This window comes from Aulostomus chinensis, chromosome 11, assembly GCF_037954235.1.
Source record: "Aulostomus chinensis isolate RoL2024-O1b breed Wild chromosome 11, RoL_Achi_v1.0, whole genome shotgun sequence".
Lineage (NCBI taxonomy): Eukaryota > Metazoa > Chordata > Actinopteri > Syngnathiformes > Aulostomidae > Aulostomus > Aulostomus chinensis.
Window position 1 is genome coordinate 24,551,309 of NC_141330.1, and position 20,016 is coordinate 24,571,324.

General features: G+C 40.0%; 2 protein-coding genes across 2 annotated transcripts in view; one reads left to right on the top strand and one right to left on the bottom strand.

Moving 5' to 3' along the window:
- The window catches only part of nipal2 (NIPA like domain containing 2), a 30,255-nt gene extending 15,483 nt beyond the window's left edge, over positions 1–14,772 (top strand). Inside the window, exons 3-11 of the mRNA XM_086219130.1 lie at positions 1,158–1,326; positions 6,312–6,371; positions 8,295–8,416; positions 10,789–10,885; positions 11,130–11,265; positions 11,458–11,546; positions 13,890–13,953; positions 14,047–14,144; positions 14,334–14,772. Of these exons, the coding sequence (XP_086075256.1) occupies positions 1,158–1,326; positions 6,312–6,371; positions 8,295–8,416; positions 10,789–10,885; positions 11,130–11,265; positions 11,458–11,546; positions 13,890–13,953; positions 14,047–14,144; positions 14,334–14,440 (942 nt within the window). The 3' untranslated portion in view covers positions 14,441–14,772. The remainder of the gene's footprint in view (positions 1–1,157; positions 1,327–6,311; positions 6,372–8,294; positions 8,417–10,788; positions 10,886–11,129; positions 11,266–11,457; positions 11,547–13,889; positions 13,954–14,046; positions 14,145–14,333) is intronic.
- Positions 14,773–15,249: 477 nt separating this feature from the next.
- pop1 (POP1 homolog, ribonuclease P/MRP subunit) overlaps positions 15,250–20,016 on the bottom strand; it is a 16,730-nt gene continuing 11,963 nt past the window's right edge. The window contains exons 14-16 of the mRNA XM_086219129.1: positions 17,924–18,078; positions 17,052–17,294; positions 15,250–16,487 (exon numbers count right to left, since the gene is read on the bottom strand). Of these exons, the coding sequence (XP_086075255.1) occupies positions 15,794–16,487; positions 17,052–17,294; positions 17,924–18,078 (1,092 nt within the window). The 3' untranslated portion in view covers positions 15,250–15,793. The remainder of the gene's footprint in view (positions 16,488–17,051; positions 17,295–17,923; positions 18,079–20,016) is intronic.

Sequence of the window (20,016 nt, forward strand, 5' to 3'; positions counted from 1 at the left end):
GAATATGTAACCTGCTTATGTGTTCATATCAGAAATGACTTTGTATTTCATAGCAATAAAGTTTATTTGAACCAAAATTAATCACGCTGAAGTATAAACACCCTAATTATTTTTTTTTTGTGATAGCAATACAAATTCCATCCATCCATCCATTTTCTTCCACTTATCATGTTAAGGGTCATGGGGGCTGGAGCCTATCCCAGCAGCTACGGGCGAGAGGTGGGGTTCACCCTGGACAGGTCGCCAGTCCATCGCAGGGCCAACACATAGACAGACAACCATTCACACTCAGCCACACCTACGGTCAATTTAGAGTATCAATCAGCCTCTTGATGTCTTTGGACTGTGGGAGGAAGCTGGAGTACCAGAGAGAACCCACGCAGGCACAGGGAGAACATGGAGACTCACACAGAAAGATCCCGTGCTCGAGCTGGGGCTCAGACCTAGAACCTTCTTGCTGTGACGCGACAGTGCTGACCACTGCACCACCGTGCCACATCAATACAAACTGAGTAATTTTTTTTTTCACTTTGCTTGTGGACATGATTATAATAGGGTGGCACAGCACATAAAGTCATTTTAGAAACCTTGTTTGACCTCTGCATGCGCTTCATAGGTCACTTAAGCAAATACATTAGCAAATGATAATATATAAATTCATCACTTATAGATCAATCAACATTTAACAGACTGAGAGGTGTCAGTGACTGAGATCTATAATCTACACCTTACATCTTTTTCACATGGGGATTCAAATAACTGTAAAATAATGTCTATTGCAGTTACATGATCAGCTTAGTTTGAAAACCAGCTGCTTAGTAGTTCGCTTTTGTTTCAGCACTGTACACTTGTCAACAAAGAAATTATTAATGACTGCAAACTATGCATTTGCTTGTACAACTTACTACCTCATTGATTTGCTTAATTGGTGTCAAGCATCTTCAGAGATGAAATGCTAATCGTGCTAATGTTTTTACGGTGTGTAACAGCCTTTGTAATGGTGCATTATCTCTCAAATTTGACCTTACTTTTCAGGTGGTAAACATATTTGGCTGTGATTTATCTGTGTGCTGTGTTTATCTGGTGCAGCTATCCTGTTATTGGATCCACTTGATATGACAATGGCCTCAGTCTGTTCTTCCCTCTCTCCCTAACAGAAATATGCCCACATCCGTCAGTCTCAGTTTGGCTCCAAGCCCTACTACACTTCCCTGCTTTGGTGGTGCGGTGTGGTTCTCATGGGGGTCGGGGAACTGGGGAACTTTGCTGCCTATGGCTTTGCCCCAGCGTCACTCATAGCACCACTAGGCTCTGTGTCTGTCATAGGTAAATGTAACCTTTTTCTCCTCATACATTATCCATGCATGAAAGCCAGGAGGAAATGTTGTTTCCTCAGAGAAGAACAGTATGTGATGCCACTTGAAGTCTTTTCTTTTGATCCTGTCATCAACAGATCTCTTCAGGCTGAACTTTTGAAAAGAGAAAAATGTTTAGCTGTTCCTGGAACAGTAGCATAAGAAAATATTGATTTATGAAGATAGTGGGGCTCAAGATGGCTTTGATAGTGCTGTATCTGTGCCACTTCCTGAGATGGGAAGACAAAAAAGTACAATAATTTGTCAACTGTACTTAAATACATTTTCAGGTTTCTGTGCACAAATTTTTTAAACAACTTTTTTATTTTGACTCCCTTGTAGCAGTGGTAGGGGGATCACCCTACCCTGGTTTTTAACCCATGTCCACTTAGAACAACACCAAACTGTCAGTCCCATTGGTCTGGCAGCCAGAGTGTACAGTATATTTAACCATGACAGCCATCCATCAGATCCCTACATTTTAGCACAAATATTTTTAATTTCTGGTTGCATAAACAGAATTTTTTAGTTAATTTTGATTCACAACAGAAAAAAATGACATAAAACATGTAATAAGGGAAACAGATGTGTTTCATGTTCATGTTTGTAAATGATGGTTGCCATATGCCAGAACATAGAAGAAGTAAAGGTTAAGAAGCTTGAAGAACACACCTTCCATGTTCACTTGTTCAAAATAACACAGACAAATTAGGGGCAGTTGACGACAGAGACACTGAGTCTAGTGTAGGAAGATGGTGACAGCTGTAGTATGCCAGGAGAGGAGAAGAAGTGGCAACATGAATGATGGCATAAATGAAAATAAACCATCCAAACCTGCAGGCAAAGCAGAAAAAGACTCAGTACTCTGTACTGTACTTGTAATTCAAAATCCAGTACTTCTTTTATTTTCACTTGAATAAGAAGCTTGATTGAGTACTCTTACTAAAGTCTTTTTTATGCACCAGTATCTGTACCTCTTGAGTGGTGACAGTGTGTACACTCTTCTGGATGTTATGACTACACATCCACCTGCACCTCGTTCCAATAATTCTCCAACAGTTAAAGAAATTTCCATTTCCAGCTTACATCAACCCTTCAACACAGGAGATGAACGCATTTCCATTACTTAAAATTTATTGTTGACTCGGGAACTCCAATTATTTCTGACATTATAAATCCAACAGTCAGCTCCAGAAATGCAAATTTGTACAGCGAGTGTGAACCAAGCTGTTATGAACTAAGGTGGTTTCATTAGCCAATCAAAACATAGCCTGCTAGGTTGCTACAGCTGGCAGCTGCTGAGTGCAGACACTCCAAACACAGGTTAATTATTGAACAGGTTCACTTCTTACCTCCTGCCACTCATCACTCACAGCGCAGGAGGTGATAGTGGTGACTCATAGATATTAATGACAGCTATTACCCCGACACTTCAAACGATTTTCCTATATAGCCATGTCTCACAAGAGGATGAATGGATTGAAGCACTGAGACAAACCACAAATCTTGTTAAAAAGTCTGTGCCCAATATTCATTTTAGCTTTGCATGGAATGCTGTTGCACTTGCCTCTGAGTGCAAACACTTTTTAAAATGCTTTAAGTCATTATTTAACTATGTGTAAAGGCAACATTACTGTGACATTCTGTGACTATTTTACTATCATCATTATGTGATGAAAGACCACTGATTGCTAAATGCTAGAGTATGGATGGATAATGTGCATCGTGAAACAGCATCTTGAGGAATTAATGAAGTCAGAGGTGATGAGGTGAAAGTGAAAACAAAGGCGGGAAAGGAGAGAAAAGTGTGTCTGCAGCTTTGGAACTAACAAGTGGAGCTCAGGAGGAAACCTACAGGCCACTGTCAGTCATCGTGACTCTACCTGTCGCCTCATACTCACTCACACTGCACACAAATGAGCAAAGATGCCCACACACACACACACACACACACACACACACACACACACACACACACACACACACACACACACACACACTAACACACACACACACACGGGCATGTGTGCATAGCTGCACTCATGTGTGAATAGCCAGGTCTTGTGGATTTTGTCATCCAGATATGCTCCCTAGGCTAACTCACGTCCCACCTGTGATGTTGTTTTGCCAGTTTTCCAAGCTCAGAGGGCGATGGGGGTTAGAGTGGGGGGGGGGGGGGGGTGACAACGGGAAGCCTTGGGTGAGTAAACAACAGAATGGCAAGTGAAGAAATTAGGTTTGGTTGCTAAGAGGGTAAGAATGAAACAAGACAGCAGACAGATTTACATACAGAGTGGAACACTGGAAATAGAGGAGGAAGGGGCTGGGAATGAGACAAGGCTGTTGTCATTCGTCTGCATTGACAGTCTTGACACAACATGGAAAGCAGTTACTGTTCCCATCCACAGTGCCCAGGGGATTTATTAGGAATGACAACAATAATTCCAGATACTCTTGAATGGAGTCAAGCTTCAGCTCTCCCAGTTAGAAAGCATGTTATACACAAAGGAAAATGAAAATAAACACAAACCTCATCAGCATTGCTCAGAGACATCTGACCTGCTGCGCTGTAGTGACTAAGGTGTGTGTTTGGTGTATAGTATCTACAGTATATTGAACCAACACTTTTGTGTAGTCTGACACTCTTGCGTGTTCTCACTATCTTTAGTGACATAAACATACACTGTGCCACACTGTAACAATTACTCCTGAGAGGGTGCATGTAGTGGGGCAGTACTGATCTGATGCACGCGCACACACACACACACACACACACACACACACACACACACACACACACACACCTCCATAAACACACAGGAACCGTGTCAGGACTGTGTACCCCAGAGGCTACTGATGCCACATTTCTCATTTTATCAGGCCGTCTGAATCTCACTTTGTATGGTGTTGCTATGGTTACGTGTTAAATCCAGCTGGTCCCAGAGGCAAAGGAGGCATCCTAAATGTGTATGCAAACACAGTCGTTTCATGAAATATTAAACAATTAAAAGTTTCATCCCAGTCCCAAGGAAAGTCTTTATATACTTCCAATTGGACTGTAATGTCTCCACCACTTTGCTTTAATTCATCTGTAATGTTTCAATTTTGTGCTTATAATGAAGAAGTTAATGGATTGAGTAGTAGTCCCATCGAACATGTACACTCTGGTGGTGACATTTGCAAAAATAACCACTAATGTGCTGTGCAGTCAAGGTTCAACATGCATGTCAAGGACCCGTCATGCTGTGGAACCACAGCTAATCCCACATGTGACACGCTGTATCGCTGTCATAGAGAGCTGTCTATTCCCTGTGTCTAATCCCCTTATGAAGGTGGCACAGTCTGTATATAAAATGCATGCCTGTCTCTTTTAATGACATTTTGAAGCAATTTTCCCAATCAGTTGGTCTCTGTCTGTGCACCGTCACCTGCTCACCCATCTGTTTGGTTGGCAACATCTCACGGCAGCTGTGTCAAAAATCTCCCAGCGCACACCTGGCTCTGCTGAAATATCAGTGGGAGGCATCCTTAACAATGTTACTCTTGAAATGAATGTAAAATTATCGACTTAGTAGCGCTATTAAGCATTGAGGACCCCAAGCATAGCCGCCACTGTGTGTTATACTAAGGTCGGTTTCGCTTGCAGATCTGTCTGCGTGCCTGTGAGGTCATTCATCTGTGTACCTGCCTGTTTATCGACAGGTGTGTGTCTGCGTTGCCTGTCTTGCTATCCATCTCTGTCAAAGCCCAGTGTTGTGTGTTTATTTGTTGCTCTCGGTTCAGCGCATATCCCCGGGAAATATTAAGAAAAGTTGAGGCTGAGCTCATGTGAAACTGATTGCTTCTCAGTGTCGCAGTTTTTGACTCTAATATTGATGAATGGGTTCATTACATGTGGGGAATGGAATTGCAACTTGCTGTAATATGACGCTGCTGTTATGAAGTGCTAATGAGTTCCATTTATTGAAGCATACTGATAGACCTGATCATATGAGTCAAACTGTCAAGCATTGTATAACAGGTATTTATATTTATTTGGACATGCATTTATGTATTATAGTGCATTCGTATAGAAGCTAACCCTAAGTGCTTTTGTGAATATGACTGAATATGATACAGCTCATTCTTCCTTTGTAAACTACCTCAGAAAACCCGATCACTTCTCATTCAATTCATTTCCATGCTCCACATCAATGTAGTCTAACCCTAGCATGGTCATACAGACAAAAATTATATTTTCAGGCAACCTGTAACCCCTCATTATTTAATTTATGACTGCAATTGTGTTACTTTGAGGCCACAAGCTGCAATGTGTTCCTTAAATTTCATCACTTTCAGGACAGGAGATATACTTTAATTCATTCTCAGTGTTTTTTTTTTTTTATGGCCGTAAAATAGATAAAACCTGCTTTGGCCAGCAATTTTAGATTTTGAAGCCAAAGTTATGCTTTGACAACTAGTTCCAATGCTTTGATTCCTTTTTTAAGAACAAGCTATATCTTGTGGCTTCAAAATAATAAAATTGAATGAAAATGTTATATGCAACAAAAAAACGTATTAAAATGAGGGCATGATTTATGTCTTGTGGCCTCAAATCACTGTTTTTTTTTTTCTGTCTCTAAGGCCACTCCAGGGCTGTGTCTGACCTTGTGTGTAATTAAACTGTCTAGTTGCATTTGAAAATAAATCAATCCAGAGTATGAGGTGATGAGAAATGGAAACTCTTAATGATGTTTTTTATCGAGGGGCAAACATCGATAAATTAATGTATTGTAATAAACAGAGAGGGTGTTGATGTTCAGTCTGCAGTTGGAGGTGTCTGCATTGTATGATTAGTTTTAAGAGTGTGGAGAATTATAGCTCAGATAATCTGTTACAGGAGTTGGTAAGCATTGCATAGTTTTAATGGATGATTTTAATGGATGGACTAACGGGAATATTTTTTTCACTTTCTAGCCAGCGCCATCATATCTGTGATCTTCCTCAAGGAGACGATGCGTGCTTCTGACGTCGTTGGTAAACAAACACTCAGAGATCAGCTACATCGAACTGACTTCCTGGATACGTGTCAGTGTGAAATCATCCTATATGTCAGTGTGAAAACACCCAAAGACAGAAACATACTACAGATTTTATAAGAGTGAATTAAAACCCATTTTCCACCTGGCTGATTTTGTCAGTGGAAAGAAAAGATGTAGTCCAACAACAGGCCTATTCTATCATGTTGTTTTTTGCAAAGCTATTGTTTGTCGGAGCAATTTCTGCTGCAGGGTGACATAACAATGTGATTGTGACAATAATGATTATTACACCTGCTTGGGAGAGAGTTCATATCAATGCCACGGGGCTCTGCAGGTTTTAATATAATTTAAATTTACCATTCATTCCAGTTTACTTTCTTTTCTCCTAATTGTTCAGTGACATTGTCAGCCACATTTTGGAAATAATCTAAAATAGTTAATTCATACAAAGAAGTAAACTCTGCATTTCACTATTGCAAAACAAAGCTGGATGCAATGGATGTTCATGATAAAACATGACTACTTCATGAGAAACAGTGTAAGAAGATAAATAGATGACAACCAAGAAAAAATTGCAACATGTGGGCATGAAGGAAGCAACTGAGGAGCCTTCTGAAATTGCTCCTCTAATGAATGTTTGATTTCTGAATTATAATTTCAATAATATGCTGCATCCAAGTCACGGCACATTTTATTCATATGGTTCCAAATCACAACAGACACCCTGTGCATACAGAAGAGGCTTGTACTTTAGACTGAAAGAAACCTTGAACAAAAGGAGACTGTTTCCATATTTCTACATTTTTAAGAGAAGGATGATCTTTTTCTTTAACATGCACTGATTGTTGTGTATTTCTAAGCAATTAAAACACAAATGTCACTGTGATACAGGGTCTGCACCAATCTAAGGGATTAGATAAATAACCACAGAACCTTTAAACAACCACCATTTTGATGTAAAATGAAAAGAAACATAATTCATTTGATTGATTACGCCTGTGTTACCCCCGCCATGACATCCTAAAACGGCTGCTGTTAAAAGGGCCAAAAGACAGGCAGAAAAGATGGGCTACACTAATTGGTTTCTGCGTTTTCGTTGTTTTCAAGTTTGAGATTAAGTTTCAGTTTATGAAAAACGATTCCCGACTTTAAGAAATAAATTGTTGTATACATTTCAGAAAGATGAATGTAAAAAAAAAACGTCTACAGTTTTGGGTAATACACAACTCTTTTGAATATGGACTGAGTTTTAAGACTGATCCTCAATCAGATCAAGGCCACAGAATAACAAGCTCATGCTCAAATGCATTTATCAAATCAAGTCAAATTTTATGTATCAAGTCAAAAATCAAAAACCCTTATTTGCCTCAGGGGCCCTCTGTCCTTTGACCCTTGAATCTAAGCATGAGCCCTACTGGCGTTAGGTTTGTTCCAGCGTCAGTCTCCTCTACATGGACAATCATAAAATTTAAGGGAATTCTCTGCAATTAATGGTGCCATCACGTCAGCATTACTACTGATAATTACGTAGAATAATCGTATTTGTTATTGGCCCTACGTATAGCTGCTTCAGTTTGGAGCTCTTTCTGACTTACAACCATAGACAGAGCAAGAGAACAATCAAAACTGAAGATTTGTAATTACAAAAATAAAACCCTCCTGCTAGAACAATGTCATATTTCTGAATGAATCTTGCTGTAAAACATCCCTCAATTAAAAACACTTTTATGTGTCCATGTATTACAGATATTACAGATTCAACAATTTTGCAAACTAGAAAATCATCTAAGGTTACCGTTTGCATTACTTCTTCAAGAATCACACTAGAAGCGCGCAGCCAGTGTGAAAATATTTTCATCTCTCTCTCTCTCTCTCTCTCTCTCTCTCTCTCTCTCTCTCTCTCCCTCTCTCTCCTCAGGAGGCACCCTGGCAATAACGGGAACATATCTCCTGGTGACCTTTGCCCCTCACACTTCCACACATATCACAGCTCATCTGGTCCAGTACTATACTGTCAGCTGGCACTTCCTGCTATACATTGTATGTCACCCTTTAAAACACGTCATATTCACCGATGTATTTTTGTGTGAGTCTGTACACCTGTTCCTGCTGTTTTTATTTCCAAATTGGTTCTTAAATTTGTGTTGACATCGCAGCAATGACAAGCCTATCGTTGTCTACTGCCGTTCTGACATGAGTTTCTCTTACGGTGACCTTTAATCTCCTTGTAGAGGGGAGTAAGAGAGATGAAGACCTCTCTTCGAGGTTAATTGAATTTGTCCCAAAAGAGTTTAAGTGGACTGAAAATGTGACCTGGTAGGATGAAGATAACCTCTCTGTTCCCATGAGAGTCCTCAGTTCTGCCCTGCACACTTGGGTCGTGTCTGTGACGAAGTAAACAAATCCTTTTTCAAAAAATATTCACCTCACCATCTGGAGGTACATTTACAGTCATCAGTGTGCTCTCCTACTTTATTTTCACCTTAGGCATGGATGGCATAAACATAGCCGTTACCATAGTGATTGATGCGGTACTGAGGAGAAAAAAAAAACTGCTTTTCTCCAAAACTCGCAACAAAAATGTAAATGTTTGATCCAAACGCGGCGGAAAAACACACCTTAGATGTTTTTAAAGCAAGAAATCTGCAACAAAAGTCACATCCTGATGTTTTTCAGTTGATCCCAAAGCTGTCAACAGTGCGGGAGCTCTGTGTTTTCCACCTTTTAGGTTAAACCTAAAAAGCAGCAGAAGTACAGCCCTCTGTGTAACTCAAGAGTGAAGAGTGAAGAGAAGCACTGCTCGGTACTAGAAAGTGTGACACCTGTGATCTGTTATTCAGGAAACAAAAAGTTGAAGACCATGCAGCTCCTATTTCATTTCTGCTCACACACACATACTATATGATCCACTATTTCCTCCAATAACTTCATGTAAAGTCATATTTTTGGAGAGCTTGTTGAGACAATTAGAAATGTGTTTTTTCTGTGGGTGTAATAAACACTTAAAGAATACCACATCATGGTTGTATACCACCATGATGTACGCCTGTCCTCATGCCCTTTGACCTTTGACCACCAACAATTTTTTTCAGGTCATCCTCAAATCCCAGTGGACGTTTGTGGCAAATTTGACGAAATTCTCTGTAGGGTTTCCTGAGATATTGTGTTAACAGCAGTGGGACAGATGGATGGACGAGACACCTGAAAACACACCGCTATCATTGGTGTGGCGACCTATAAATGCATCAAATCACACCAAAACTAAATCCTAAATATTAGGAAAAGAGGTTTCATTTAATTTAAATCCCTTCACAGTTTGTGTGACAACTAATTACTTGTGCACAGGTGGAAATAAGCAGTAAACATCTCATAGTTTTCCAGAAGTGTCAGCTAGTGATGGAAACAGAATGTGAAGGAAGGAAGCAGTATTTTTCTCAATCATATTTCTCACTAAACCCCTGAATTAGCAGTTTTCAAACTGATTCAAGCACACACTCAAACATTTATCTTTCATGTTTCATAAGATATCCTTTTTTAATTTAGGGGCATACAGATGGATGGATAGATGTTTTCAAACTGAGATAGTCAAGCTGCCTCTGGCTGCAATGACTGATGGTGTATAAAAGGGTTGCTGTTTTTCATTCGAGCCAATGCATTGTGATGTGAATACCCGTCAGCCTGCATTGAAACAACCTCCAGTAAGTAATTAACTGTGGATGGTCATTAATCAGAGGAAAATGAAATATCCATCACTGTATTCTCATTATTTTTGCTAAGGTCATATTGTAAAGCAGTGATTTCATCTGGAAGGACTCAGACTGTTAAACGACTTTGTGTCATTCACATTCATTGTGTGTGTGTGTGTGTGTGTGTGAGTGTGATTGTGCGCGCGCGTGTGTGTATGTGCAAATGTGAATGTGTAATAATAAGTCAATAACAAATGCCTTTTTAAATTCATTTTGATATGGCCAGAAGACTAATGACAGAGCCTGTTAATAAAGGAGGCACAGGTATGTTTTCAGAGACATCTAAAGGTCAGCTTGCCTGTATTTCCTCAATTCTATTTGGTATTTTTTTCTTATTCTAACCATTAGGGCTCTGTGGTGTTTCAGCAAAGGTCCTTGAACAGTTGAATGCTACTGGACTCACAAGGACAGCCCTGGGCACTTCTCATTAAAGACCAGGAATTCATTTCATTTTTTTTGCCGCCGTCATTTGTTTTAATTAAAATGTGACACTCACTGCGTACAAACAGCACTCTGTTACACAGATAAAGTGGTCAGCACAGTTCCAGGGTACTTCTGATTTTCATTTTCTGTGCAAAGTTTGAGGAAATGGATCCTGCATGAATTAACCTTCCCCTGTCCTCCCTCTCTCTCTCTCTCTCTCTCTCTCTCTCTCTCTCTCAACAGTTTATAGAGGCCATCCTATTTTTCATCCTGCTCTATCTGTACAAGATGAGGAACATGAAGCATGTTGTCGTTGTGATGCTGCTGGTGGCCCTGCTTGGTATGAACAAATAGATGCTGTCTGAGTAAGGGCACACAGGTTATGGATTAAACCAGTTTAGGTAGCCAGATTTGTTTTGTTGCCTGGCTACCAAAAATGGACCCGTGCCCTGTTATCATCTCTGTAAAGATCTGTGAAGTGCCTGTAACTCAATAGCAGACTACACACCAGTGTGAACCTCTGGGAAAGCTAGAAGTTGTACGACTCAGTGCTGAAACGATCTGTTGCCTCTGTGTTGCTGCAGCGTCTCTGACAGTCATCTCAGTCAAAGCTGTTTCAGGGATGATCACGGAGTCAATAAAGGGGCAGCTGCAGCTCATCTACCCCATCTTCTACGTCATGCTTGTAATCATGGTCGCCTCCTGTGCCTTCCAGATCAAGTTAGTGATTTTTTATATCTCTTCTCTGTCCACATGCTCAATCTATTTGCAGACTACATGCAATTTTGCCTTCCCAGGTCTTGAAGAAATGAGTGTGTTATTATGATGGATGAAAAGTCTACTACACATTGCCACTGTAACAAAGGTCATCGTGTTCACTGCAAGCTTCAAATCTTCTTTCTTTCACCGCAGATTTCTCAATCAAGCAATGAAAATGTTTGATGCCACAGAGGTGGTCCCTATCAACTTCGTGTTTTTCACTGCAAGTGCCATTCTTGCAGGTATGCTAACCATACAGCTGTACTCACCGTTTAAAGGACAGGGCTGGATGCAGTTGTAGAGATCCTGCCAAGTGTTATCTGTGTTGCTAAACCCTGATGTTCTCTTAATCGGGTAATTTCAAAGTGAGCCCCAGGGATGCCAAGGGATCCATTAGTATTATTCAGAAGTCCTTTTAATCGACCTTTAATTTAACATCTCAACAAGAGGTCTGATGCAACATCACTGTTCTGACCTTTGATGTGTAGATCTAATGATTTATCATATAATTATTAGCACCATAAATTTGTATTTGTTTCTAGTTCATTTTTCAGAGGAAAAAGTCTCATTCTCAAATTAACAAAACTCTGCGCCTTATTTAGGGTCCAGAATGAAAAAAGTTTGCGCAGCGTATAATTCTTATCAATGACCGAAGAAAATTTAAAACCTGTTAATGGGTCCCATCTTAGCACTGGTTTAGCGGTTCCTTCAGTAACCTGAACAATGGCCTAATCCACACATACAGCTGCAGCTTCATCTGAAACCCCATTACCATCTTCCTAATTAGTGCGAGGCTAATTTTTAACATTTTTCCATACATGAAAATAGTGGAGAAGAACCATGTTAGTTATCTACTAGCATGAATAGATAAATATAGATTCATGATCACTATGAGGATTTATCCTGAGGGGAACATGAATGTTTGCATCCCACAATATCCCACCTACCTCTCTCAAACCACAAATGTCCCCCTCACTGTGCTGCCAAAGTAAAATCGTGAAAGTGTAATAAACTTAGTACCGTTCCCTCAGCAGATGCTTTTCACTGAGTAGGTGAACAACTGCTAGAGGGGATCACCAGTACCTTTAGGATTCATCCAGCAAGCACCACTGATTTCTTTACAGGATTTTATGACAGTCCATTTAACGGATGTTTGGATATATTAGCTTAGACCAACAAACCGACAAATTACCATCTATAAGCTGTAATACCACACTGTTGTGCTGGGTGACATGTTTTTTTCTTACGGTCATCTCTAGCACACCAAATACCTTCATATCCTCCTATTTACATAAAGTGTTCTGAAAACTGTATCAGCAAACCGCTATAGAAAACTGTTTTTTTTTAATGAAACTATCCATCCATCCATTTTCTATATTGCTTATCCATTAAGGGTCATGGGGGGGGATGGAGCCTATCCCAGCTGACAACGGGTAAGAGGTGGGGTTCACCCTGGACAGGTCGCCAGTGCACTCAGGGCCATCAGGAGCAGTTAGAGGTTCAGTATCTTGCTCAAGGGTACTTTGACATGGTCACCTTTGGTTATTAGATGGCCACTTTACCTCTGAGCCATGCCGCCCCCAGAAAATGAAATTATAATTCATTAATTCATATGGCTGAACATGGCAAATAGATGGTTGTGCACGAGTGGGATATTATGAGAATAATTACAACAACATTAACCTTTAAGAATTGCATGGCAGCTAATATTGTTGCCATTCTCACCAAATTAGTGATTCACTGTAAACCACTCAGGAGTTCTTGCTCAGTGGAAATTCAACAGTATTTATAGCATGTAGGTCAGATCTTTATCATCCTCACAGTTATATTATTCGTTACCTTCAAAAAGAATGAAGAAAGCCTTTCTCAGAAGACACTGCGAGTTTATTAGGATATAAATTTAATCTTGACAGTGAGTCATTCTTACATTAATAGTATCTGTTGTGTGCCTCACAGTAGAAAATGTTCCATCAGCCCAAAACATCAACAGTAAACATCAGCTGCTGAGGTCAGTCTCTTAAAACAAGAACTCACACTACAGGAGAAAAATCAATCATGAAGGAAGCAGAGCCACAAGTATCTCCTGATACTGGTATTACTATTTGTCTTAGTCCACATACACATAGAAGCCACGATGCACTGGATAACAAATAACTGATGTGTCTGGCAGCAGGAGCGCATCCGGGGGTGGATTTCTACTTTAAAATTAGGTTTGCTCCACACTGAAGAAAATTACTGTTGTAGTTGTCAGCGGTATACGTGTGGACAGGGAAGTGAGCACAGGAAATGTCAGGACACTACAAGCTGAACTGATGCCTGGTTGCTTCAGTTGTTTTCATACTGGATACTTTAAGGGCAATCAGAGACCTTGCACTGATTCTGTGTTGCTTGTACAAATGTCACACATCAATTATATATATATATATATATATATATATATATATATATATATATATATATATATATATATATATATATATATATATATATATATGCTCAGTTTATAGGACTGAAAACAAATTCCAGAAAGTAGTCCCATTGCTTGAGAAATGAATTTAATTTTGTTGTGTTTTTTCATTTGACAGGGATTGTATTTTACCAGGAATTTGAAGGCTTGGCATTACTGAATATTTTTATGTTCCTTTTTGGGTAAGCATTCAATAACTCCTTGGTTTACTGCACTTTATGAATATGTGGCATTTACTGTGAAATGGCAGCTGCTCTCCTCACTTTTCTCCTCAGTTGCCTACTGTCATTCCTCGGAGTTTTCCTGATAGCTCGAAACAGGCCAAAAACAAAACAGCAAGATCGCAATTTTATTGCCATGGATAAGATTCCTGGTAGGATTTGGATCATTTTTAATCAGCTTTCTCTGTTTGCATGTTAACATATAGTATTATCATTGAAGATTGTGTACTGAGTAGCAGGCAGTGACAGCATGATTCTGCTGCCAGTAACCTTGGATTTACCTGACGGGTAATATTGGCACCAGGGTCCATCTAATGAGCCTGTTCTGTCTGTGTTCTCAGGGAGGAGTCGCACAGACAAAGTGCAGCCTAAGGCAAAAACGCCAGCACACGGCAGATCCCTGGCAGCCAAACTCATGTGCAACAGAGCTGGCCAGACAGACGAGTGATAGGAACAGACACATCTGTCGTTCTCGAGTGGATCTGCGTGTTTATGTGTCTTCTTGGGTATTTCAACAATGTCTTGAATATAAATTAAATGGCACATGCATCATTTGATAGCAGTCAACGTTGTTGTCCATACTAATGTTGAAACCTGTTGATGGCTCCAGCTATCCTTGAAACATTTCTGTTCTCATGTGTGAGAGGTCTTTCTTGCAGGGTTATTGGTAGGAGCTGATTCCTGCATCAAATTTGAAACTACATAAAGGACTTCCTTTAAATTGCCTTCCCTTTTAATTAATTGAATAAATAAATCAAATGAAGTACACTTCCGCCCCCTAATGGTGTGGGATGTTGAGAGATGAGCAAGCACCATGAGGCATATTTGATGTTTATCTTGGTTGATTTATTCTGTCAATCATAGCTGGTTTACATAAGTTGCGTTCCTTTGTGGCTGGTTTGCAGAGGTTTCTCACATTGTTTCAGGTCTGATTTGTTTTGGCGTAAGTTATCACCACTGAGAACATTTCCAACAGCTCTCGTCTAAAAAGCTCTTGCTCACCGGCAGCACTCCATCTCAAATAAACCTCAGACTACATACTCGACTGCTCCCAAACTTTCATGTTGCCAAGCAACAAAAGTCTTATCTGCCACCTACACATTATGGGATGTGTAAGAATACAGTGTTCATGCCCGAGGACCTAAATATAGAATCAATGTTAAAGTGCCACACCATATTGTGCAATGCAGTGTCAGGAGCTGCATTTGTCTACTGGTGAAAGTCAAGAGTAAATAATCATCTACACAGCACATTCAATCAATGCATGATGGGTACTTTATTGCTTTGTATTCAAACAAAAGTGTTTCATTGCTGTCCCATTTCTAAACAGAAGTCCATCATCTGTGAAATTCAAACCCATTCATTTGATAAAATTCGGACGCTATGAACAAAATAAAACAAAATAAATACTTCTATCAGCAACATTAGTCTGGATACGCGATAAATGGATGTAGAACAAATGAATTCATTTTGGAATGCCGGTTGCAAAATGGCTCAACAAATTTAACTTAAATCAGTTTTTCCAGTTTAAGTAGCAGACTGATTAATTTGGTGAGCATCTTTGTGACAGACGTCACATTCAACTCCAATAATGAGAGCAACTCTTTTCAAAGTAAAATATTCATCATTAACCAGCTTACTTGCCCTCGTGCTCCACATGTCATTACATCTTCAGCCAACACAGAAAAAGATGACCACATGGTCCACAGAGGCAACAATCAGGGCACAGAATTTCTGTCAGACTACTGCACGGATGAAGCATCATGCAAATGTGACCCCTTAAGTTCAAAATATACTCAGATCACACCTCTATGTTGATTTTACTAAAGCGATACTGGAGAGACGTGGGGTCACGCAGCAGCACAACTCCTCGGTGTTCTGCCTGCTGGCTGAGGAGGGTGTTGAGGAGACCAGTGACACTGACAAACCCCAGAGCTTCACCGCAGCCTGCAGCCAAGGAGAAGTCCGCCTGAGTGACCCAGCCCAGAGTCACCCGGGAGCAGTGAGAGGTGACACTTGGCAGGGGATCTGGCCATAAACCAAGCACAAGATCAGAGGAAGGTGGGGGGGGTGATTGGGGGTCTTTACATGTGGTGAGGTTTGGTTTACTGACAGTGAGACCATCTGACCCTTTACATTTGGTTTCATCAAATTGAGTGGATGCAGCAGCTTTCTTGGTACCCTTTTTCTGCCGCTTTATTCTACATTTAAAGTGGTCCTTGTGAGGTGTCTCCTGAGGGCCGCTGCTGCCTGGGCCTTTATTTAGCAGCATCAGGTCCTCTGCGGTTGGCACACACACCATGGCATGGAGCTCTGGTTTCCCTTTCGAAAGCAGCGACAATCGTACCCAAACCACTCTCATCCGGTGGGCCTCAACAAATGATTGAGCCACTGCACAATCAAGATGTGGCATCTGCCCGACACGGGATGGCCTCTGACCTTTAGACGTAGTGGGTCGGCACCAACCAGACAGCAGCCGCAAAGACTTCCTGTTCCTAGAAATCAAAAGTAAAAATATTAGTTTCTCGAAAAAAATTATTCAAAAGGAATGTCGCGTTTTCATTGAACCTGCAAAGGTTATTGTTTTTCCAAATGCTGAAAAACAAGGCAGCAACTGGAGGGTTAACTTATTGTTTCCATTTCTCAAAGCTTGTGTGATGCAACTCTTCCCCTCTACTAATCTCTGATGTATTGCAGCAATTCAAGGCTTGATGTAGTTGTAGTATTCTCATCTGGGACATTATGATGAAAAGGAGGCAGACTGGAGAAGAGCCATGAATCAAGACTGTCAAAAGCTGTGCTGAGGTCTCTTGAATAAAAACTGGAAAGAAGAGGTGATTGGAGGCAAAACTGCACCCTTGTAGTCAAGGGAAAAGTCAACCAGATTACGATTGTTACAAATGTGATTGACATGTGCGGGATGGATAATGTAAGCAGGGGCCGAGAAGTGAGAGTGTGTTTACTCAATCAGGAGTTTATTTTAACAATATGACAAGATGAAGGGAAATCAGTATGAATCACAAATTTGAATTCAATGGGGAAAAAAACTAAACATTTACCTCAGAACAGTGAAGGGGATTTGAGGCTTCATCATAGTGACATCTTGCTGTGATGTCATCTCTTCCATCACTGTGTCAGCCTCTGCTGGGCTTTGAGTCTGACTGTGTCCTTCTCTCTCCTCTCCTCCTCTTCCTCCTCCCCTCCCGATGAGCTCCCACTCCTCAGCCAGCTGTTGCCATGGGCAACAGAACGGAGCCAGACAGCCTTGTTTAATGTAATTGGTTCTTTTGGCGGGTGGACGCCTACAGAAGAGGTCAAAAGGTCAGACCCTTGTGAAACTGAGGGGGCAACCTTGACAATTTATGTGACAACCCCTGACTGCTGAGCAAGGAATAGTCGGAGATGAGCACGGAGCCTTATTACCATCTCATCTGCATGGACGGAGCATTCTGCATTATGGAAATTATCTAGGGTCAGAGCTTTGGAGAGCTTTTCTCTATCAAAACATCCAATCCACTGACAATCTGACTACTTACAAGCCACCAGGACATTTCGCTTTTTACTGGCAGGCAATTTTACTGTCATACAGTGACGCCCACCAGGGCAAAACATCTAAAATGTTCCCATAATCACCTCAACAAACGTTTATTTAACTGAAACATTTGCCTCACAACTGAAGGGGTCATTTTAAGTTTTCAAATTGTTGATATATGAATACATCGTTAAAAACATCTCAACTGACTTCTTTATTCCAGGCAAGTTCTTCAGATCCTGTTTCCCATCAGCAGGCTGTCATACTAACAATATGCCAAAAGAATATTACAGGAAACACAAAGATTTTGGCAGCACAAGACATGAACTGAGACAGCCCCTCCCAAGAATAGGCAGATATGTGTCTGACACCAGTCACACGGCTACTTTGGTTTCTGACCTTTTGAACTTGTTGAGGAGTTCAGTCTCCTGCTCTTCCTGATAACGAACTCCAGCAGGGCAGTCTGGGTAATCATGGGGAAAGTGGGGAGCACCTTTATTCTGAGAGGATTTCAGACTCATATTCAGCCCACCAACACGAACGCCTTGGTACACCTGGCAAAGGGAGTAACAAGGCAGGCAAAGGTAAACATTGGATTTGAGGCCTGACAAAATAAAGCAAACCTGAGTGCTTCCAGCCTGCCTCTAAATTTCACGGTACATTAAACATTTTCACAGTGCTTGTTCAAACTAAAAGGAACTGCCCCAAACCATGGACCAAATAATGAAAACATCTTTTAAAGAACAACAAGAACCAAAAATAAAAAAGGAAACCTACAGGGCAAATAGTGTACACCAGTGATAAGCGGGCCCACCCAAAACCCAGGAGTCAGCAGGATTCAGCAGAACACAAAAGAAAATATCTCAGGTTCAGACATGAGATGCATGCATCCACTTTTCAGCTCTGATCAATTCCAATATAAATTGTTGATACATTTATTAAATCCATTGTTAATTTTTTTTTCGATTTAATCCCAACATTAATTTCAATGTATTTGAAATGATTTTTTTTTTTTTTTTTAATTTATGTATGGATCAGGCTCCATGTTTCTTAACAGTGGGAGATCCAGTGCAAGCGATGGGATGGAATATGGACTGGTAGTTGCATCAACACCATCATTCCAAAATCCAGTCAGTGAATACGGCCGTATTTGCACTTGATTCCAATATTCCTGATCAAGCATCACATCTATAGTTCTGACAGGTTGGGACAAAGTGTGTTCAGAGTACATTGTTTAGTTTAGTTTACAATCATTTTCATTCCATTTTCTTTAACCGAAAAAAGGTGTAGACTGAAGCCTAAGCTTATTTTTCTACCCTTTTTAAAAACATGAATTCAATATCGTCAAAAAAAAAAAAAAAAAAGACTGGTAGCGGTGACTTTAAAATATTACAAATGAACTCAATTAAAAATATTCTTCATCCCTTTTTCTGTCTTTTCAACTTTTCTGCCTTTCTCATTTTTTTCCAGAGGTAACACACTAGAAAAATATACAAATAACTTTCTGATGATTTGGTTTTCAATATTGTCTTAAATGTACCCATATTTTTTGCTTTCTTTCAATTCAATGCCACAATCATTCCATAACTTCACTCCATACACTGACACGTTTCTACTTTTCATGTTCGTTCTTGCCCATTTCCTTTCAAAAATGTAATTTCCCTTCAGTGGGTAGGTACTTACCCTCTTTGTGAGGAAAACTTAGATACAGATTGGAAGTGTTCTACAATGTGCTCTATACAGTAACTGGAATAGGCCATTAATTTCAAATTCTGAGAGTGTACAAACAACGTTAGTGGGGTGTGCATCATGAACTTCATTAACCAGTCTTATGGCTCTTTCTTGCAGCAAGAAAATACAATTTGTATTAGTTTTAGAAGTATTTCACCATATCGCTATACAATATGTAATATAAGGGAGAATAAGTGATGACTACAAACTTAATTATGATTTTTGGGCTAAGATGTCCCTAGTTATATGGAGTACTGCAACAGATTTTGATATTTTTGATTTAATATAATTTCTATGGGATTTCCAGTTTAATTTATGGTCTCTATGGTCTTTCATAACACCCGAAAATTTGTTTTCATACACTCTCTGTATTTGTACATCATTAATCAAACGATTTTCTTAAATTATACAATTCCCTTTTGACTATATCCAAAAGTGCATTCAGAACTTTATGCGAGCAAAACAAATTACTGTCATCAGCAAATATTGCATAATGTAGCACTTCAGATGCTCTACAAATAGCATTTAAATAGAGAATGAAAAATTTTGGGTCCAAGGACTGACCCTTGGGGTACCCCACAAGTGACTTCTTGAAAATCTGAATTTTCAGCATTGATATTTACATACTGGTACCGGTTATCCAAATTAGTTCTACACCCAAGAATATGCATATACATTGTGAGCAACTTAGAAACATTTTGCTTTGCGCAACAGCTGTATATAACTAAGCCCATCTTCTCTTTCCCTCTCAGTCACACACA